General features: G+C 64.5%; 1 protein-coding gene across 2 annotated transcripts; it reads right to left on the minus strand.

Moving 5' to 3' along the window:
• Positions 1-1,183: 1,183 nt before the first annotated feature.
• LOC116517025 (beta-crystallin B2-like) lies at positions 1,184-4,362 on the minus strand. 2 transcript variants are annotated; one of them, XM_032229774.1, is made up of 6 exons: positions 3,410-4,362; positions 2,791-2,856; positions 2,467-2,585; positions 2,106-2,238; positions 1,598-1,740; positions 1,184-1,462 (listed from the first exon to the last, which is right to left on the minus strand). In XM_032229774.1, exons 2-6 carry the CDS (start codon positions 2,836-2,838, stop codon positions 1,294-1,296), a joined length of 612 nt encoding a protein of 203 aa, XP_032085665.1. In that variant the 5' UTR covers positions 2,839-2,856; positions 3,410-4,362; the 3' UTR covers positions 1,184-1,293. The 2 variants fall into 2 exon arrangements, with proteins under 2 accessions (XP_032085665.1, XP_032085664.1); XM_032229773.1 differs by having other exon boundaries at positions 2,791-4,362.
• Between the last annotated feature and the right edge of the window lie 95 nt (positions 4,363-4,457).

Here is a 4,457-nt window from a genome sequence, read left to right on the forward strand (position 1 = left end):
CAGGGAGGGAGAAGAGGTGGGCCTACTGAGACCGAAACCTTCCCTGGCTCCTACCGAGCCTCCTCCAGCAATCGGGGCCTCCTAACTGAAGCCACCCTGAAAGTCCCACGAGCTGCACTTCCCATCGTATTGTCTGAGGACATCCCACCTCCCAGCGATGCCCTTCTCCAGCCTCCAAAAGGCACTTTCCCCGTTTTATTTCCCCCAGAGCGATGAGACCCCCTTCCACTTCGGCAGCCCTCCTGCAGCCGGGCTCCTAATTGTGCCAAATCACAGAGAACAGAAGAGGCTGGGAAGCCCAGGGGGTTTGGGTGTGAGGCCTAGGCCCCTTCCCTTCTCCCCCCCACACCCCAGAGGGAAGAGAACCCCAGCAACGATGCCAAGGGCAACTTGGCTCCATCGTCCCCAACCTCCCGTCCGTCCCTTGTGCAGAATTTAAAAACAGATCTAAATATTCTGCGCAGCGACCGATGCCTGGCTCTGCGCTCACATTTTTCCTGCCATATTTGGACATGGGGCAAACTGCCCTGAGCCATCCCCCTTCCGGGGACTCTCGTCCACTGGCACCACTTAATCCCATCAGGTCCCACATGGCTGGGCAGGGAGGAGGAGGGGGAGGAGGCTGGCCAATGGTCAGCTGAGTCAGCCTTTTTCTCTCACTGCTTCCTGCACAGCCCAAGGCAGGCGCCCCAAAGATTGGCCCCACTCAGTGTCCACCAATCCAGGCCAAAAGCCTTTGGGGGGGAGTGTGGGGGGCAAGGAAGGCCTGTGAGGCTCCCTGGGGTCCGCAGGGCCTGGTGGTCTCCTCCCCTTCAAAGCTCTAGAGGCCCCTGGAGTGGCTGGGAGAGCCAGGCTGGGTCAGGCAGTGGAGTGGCTGCACCCTGAATACCAGCTGCCTCCGTCCCGGGCAGAGCTGCCCAGAGACCAGGCTCTTCTCCGAGACAGCCCCCACTCCCTCAAGTTTCAAAGGGGATGAGGAAGGAGGAGGGGGTGATGGCTACTCAGGGCTGCAGGCTGGCACCTCCAAGCCAGGAGAGCCCGTGCTGAGCTGCCTGGAGCCCCACAGGGGGGGAGGGGGCTCCTGGGCTCAGTGCCTCCTTGCAGGCATCTTGGGGGAAGCTGCTGGGCCACCCTGGGGGGGGGGCTCCCCTTTTTCTGCCACACCAGGAGAAACGGAAGCGCGTTTCAGATGACAAAAGCTTTATTCAGGGTTGGAAGCAGAAGCAGAGGCAGCGAGTGGAGAGGGGGCCCGGCCGGGCGGCAGAGGGGGGCACTGCGGGGCCCTCCGGGGGCTTAGCTGGTGCGGTAGAAGGCGCCCTGCTGGTGCCACTGCATGTCCCGGATGCGCCGGACCGACTGGATGTGAGGCTGCTGGGCTCCAAACTCGAGGTTGTCCTTGTAGTCGCCCTTCTCAAACAGGCACTGGTACCCACGGTAGCCGGGGTACTGGTAGCCCACCCACCTGCGGGAGGAGGTCAGGCGGGGGCTCAATCCCCCACTCACACAAGGATGCCCCCCGCCCCAAGCTTGGAGCCCCCTCTCTGGCTCGCTGGTCTCTTCCCTGACGGAGGGTCCCGCTGCCCACCCAGAGACTTACGTGCCACTCTGCACGCGCACAGAGGACACCTTCTCCTGGTAGCCGTAGGCGTGGAAGCTGGGCACATCGTCATCCACAATTTCGATCTTTTTGCCGCTGAAGCTGGGATTCTCGTACAGGACAATCTTGTGCTCCTGGCTATCCTGCAGGGACGCAGGGGAGGAGGGGAGCAGAGGGAGGGCCCCAGCCGAGTGGGGTGGGGGTCCTGGCTGAGCTCCCCAGGCCCAAACCTGAAGGGCTCCCCAGTTCAGCCTCTCCCAGAGCCCACCCGGACCGAGCGGCAGGGCGGAGGGGGGTCTCTGGGCACCTTCTGCCTCCTCCCGCTGCTGCTCCCGGCTCTCTCCTGGCCGCCACCACCACCCTCCTCTGGCGGCTCTGCCCAGCTGCCATCGCCACCCCTCCCCATGGCAGAAAACGGTTTCAGGAAGCTTATGGGGGCGGGGTGGGGGCTGGCTGCCAGGCCAAGGGTTTTCCCTCCCCTGCGAGACCCCCGCCTTTGGGCACTCACCACTTTGATGGGCCTCAAGGCGCAGATGCTGTCACTCCTGCGGCTGCTGGTCCAGGAGTCCCAGCGGGGATACTCCCCCTTCTCGAAGATGAACTGCTCCCCTTTGAAGTGGGCCTGCTCATATCCCACCCACCTGGGAGCAAAGGGAGACCAGGGTGGGACCCCGGCTGGAAGTCTTCCCCCAAGGAACCCCACCAGAGCTTCGGGCTGCCTAGGCAAGAGAGCTGCCCTCCCTCTCCAGCACTTTGGGGGTGGGGGGCTGGGGGGGAGAGGAAAACGGAGCCATGGGTGCACCAGCCTTCGTGGCCACACCAACCCCACGGACACACATGGCCAACGGCCTCCCTGCCCTGGCACTTACGGGCCAGAGTGCACCACGATGGAGCTGATTTTGTCTATGCCAGCCTCCTTCAAGTTGGGGCAGGGGGTGTTCAGCTCCTGGCAGCGCCCCTGGAAGTTCTCCTGCTCGAAGAGGGCGATCTGGAAGCAGGAGAAGAGGGCCCCTCAGAGCCTCTGGGGACCTGGGCCGAGAGGGCCAGGAATCCTCCGCCTGGAGGCCCGTCCGATGGAGGGGGAGCAAGGTGGCTTCTGCCTAGGGATTCTTCCTCCCTCGGCCCCACGGGCAGGGGGTCTTCCGCCTCCCTCCTTTCGGTCAGCCCACGCCGGCTGCCCTCCCCCCACTGACCTTGGAAGTGGCTTGCAGCTGCTTCGAGGTCTGATGGTCCAAGGCCATGGTGAAAGGGGCTGCTCCCTGGGGAAGAGAAGTCACAGCAGGGGTGGCAGGCAGCCCCCACCGCCCCCACTCTGCCCACCCCATCTGCTCCAGGAGGGCTACCACCCCTCCGGTCTCCTGGCCTCTCTTTGGCCCAGGGCAGAAGCCAGGCCGTTGCCTGGCCGGGGCCTGGCATGGGAAGAGAGGGACGGCGAAAGACTCGCCAAGGGGCGCTTGCCAGTGCTAGAGGAGCCTGGCGCATTTGCGGGGGAGAAAGGGGGAAAGTCGCAATGTGAAGGAAGAAGCCGCTTCCTCCGACCCCCAGAACATCCTGGGGAACAGAAAAGGGATCCTGGCCCATTTAGCCGAGAAGTGACTGCCTCCAGGGACCTCGGCCATCTGGCCAAGGAAGAGGCCAGGCCTCCTCCTCCTCCCTCTGCGGAGTCCTTGTTTTGGGGAGGGGGCTCCCACCGCCTTCCTTCCTCTTCTGCCTCTGCTCCGCCAACCGGCCCTTTGCCTCGGTGGGATTCAGCCCCGGTTGAGGGAGAGCCCCCTCGAGAGCCCAGGAAAAAGCCAAGCGGAGGAGCCCTACCGGTTGCACCAAAATTTGCTTCTGCCGCTGAAAACCCGCCGCCGAGCCCCACCATTTATAGCGGGTGGCAGAGTCCCAGGCCAGCAGTATTGATCAGCATGTGACCCGAACCAAGAATGCTGGATTAAAGTATAATGCAAACAGAGTCCGCTGCCCCCACCCTCCCTTTGTCCCGGCAGAGGTATTTTCATGAGCTTTCACTTTGGAGCGCCCGCTTTGCTTGCTCAGCTGGGTGGGCAAGGAGCACCCGGTTTTGTTGACCTCAGCAGGTGCAGCCGCCCCGGGGCCTGGCGCTGCAACCCGCCCTCCCCCTCCCCAGTGGCCCCAGGGCTGTGTCAGCTGGAGCTGGTCTCTGCCACCAGCCCTGCGCAGGAGCCCAGCCAGCCGTTTACGGCTGGGCAGGTGGCTTCTCCATGCCACGCAGGGCTCCCGTCCCACCAGACCGAGGGCCAGAGAGGCTTTCCTCTCTGAGGAGCCAGGGACCCAACCCGCAATCAGGTTCTGCGCCTCTGCTGACAAGCAGAGGCCTCCTCCATGCAGCCGCCCAGGGCTTGTGCTGGGCCTTCCGGACACGGCGGCTGCGGTTCATGCTTGCCAGGCTTCCCGGGCACTGCCTGCCCCGAGGAAGCCCCATCTCCCTGGAGGAGAAAAGCACTGCAGAAGCCCCCCCATCGGCTGCCGGATTGACCGGAGAGCAGCACTGGCGGGAGCGGCCTGGCCAGTGCAGCCCCCGTCTGCTCAGTGGCAGCCTAGGGGCTCCCAGGGGCTCTTCTGGACCGCAGGGGCAGCCAAACCAGGAGAGGGGGGGGGCAGATGCAGGGGGGGGCATCCGCTTCCAGTGCTGGCTGCTCCCAGGGGGACCAACCGGGGTCTTCTGGGGTCTCTGCAGGACGCCTCAAGGGCTCCCCCGTGTGGCAGCAGACAGAAGGGAATCTGGGCGTCCAGGGCAGCTGCTCCCTTTGATCTGGAAAGGAGGCAGCGCTGCCCCCCCGCCCCCTCCCCGCCTGCTGCCCACCGAGCGAAGAAAGAAAACCTCGTCCACACCAGG

This window comes from Thamnophis elegans, chromosome 13, assembly GCF_009769535.1.
Source record: "Thamnophis elegans isolate rThaEle1 chromosome 13, rThaEle1.pri, whole genome shotgun sequence".
NCBI classification, from domain to species: domain Eukaryota; kingdom Metazoa; phylum Chordata; class Lepidosauria; order Squamata; family Colubridae; genus Thamnophis; species Thamnophis elegans.

Bases quoted from the DNA above. Each gene is read 5' to 3' on its own strand.
- LOC116517025 (XM_032229773.1), bottom strand. From the start codon at position 2,922: ATGGGGTGGGCAGAGTGGGGGCGGTGGGGGCTGCCTGCCACCCCTGCT. The intron at 2,586-2,790 runs GTCAGTGGGGGG...TCCTGCTTCCAG, and splicing joins AGCTGCAAGCCACTTCCAAG to ATCGCCCTCTTCGAGCAGGA. The intron at 1,463-1,597 runs GTAAGTCTCTGG...CTCCTCCCGCAG, and splicing joins GTGCGCGTGCAGAGTGGCAC to GTGGGTGGGCTACCAGTACC.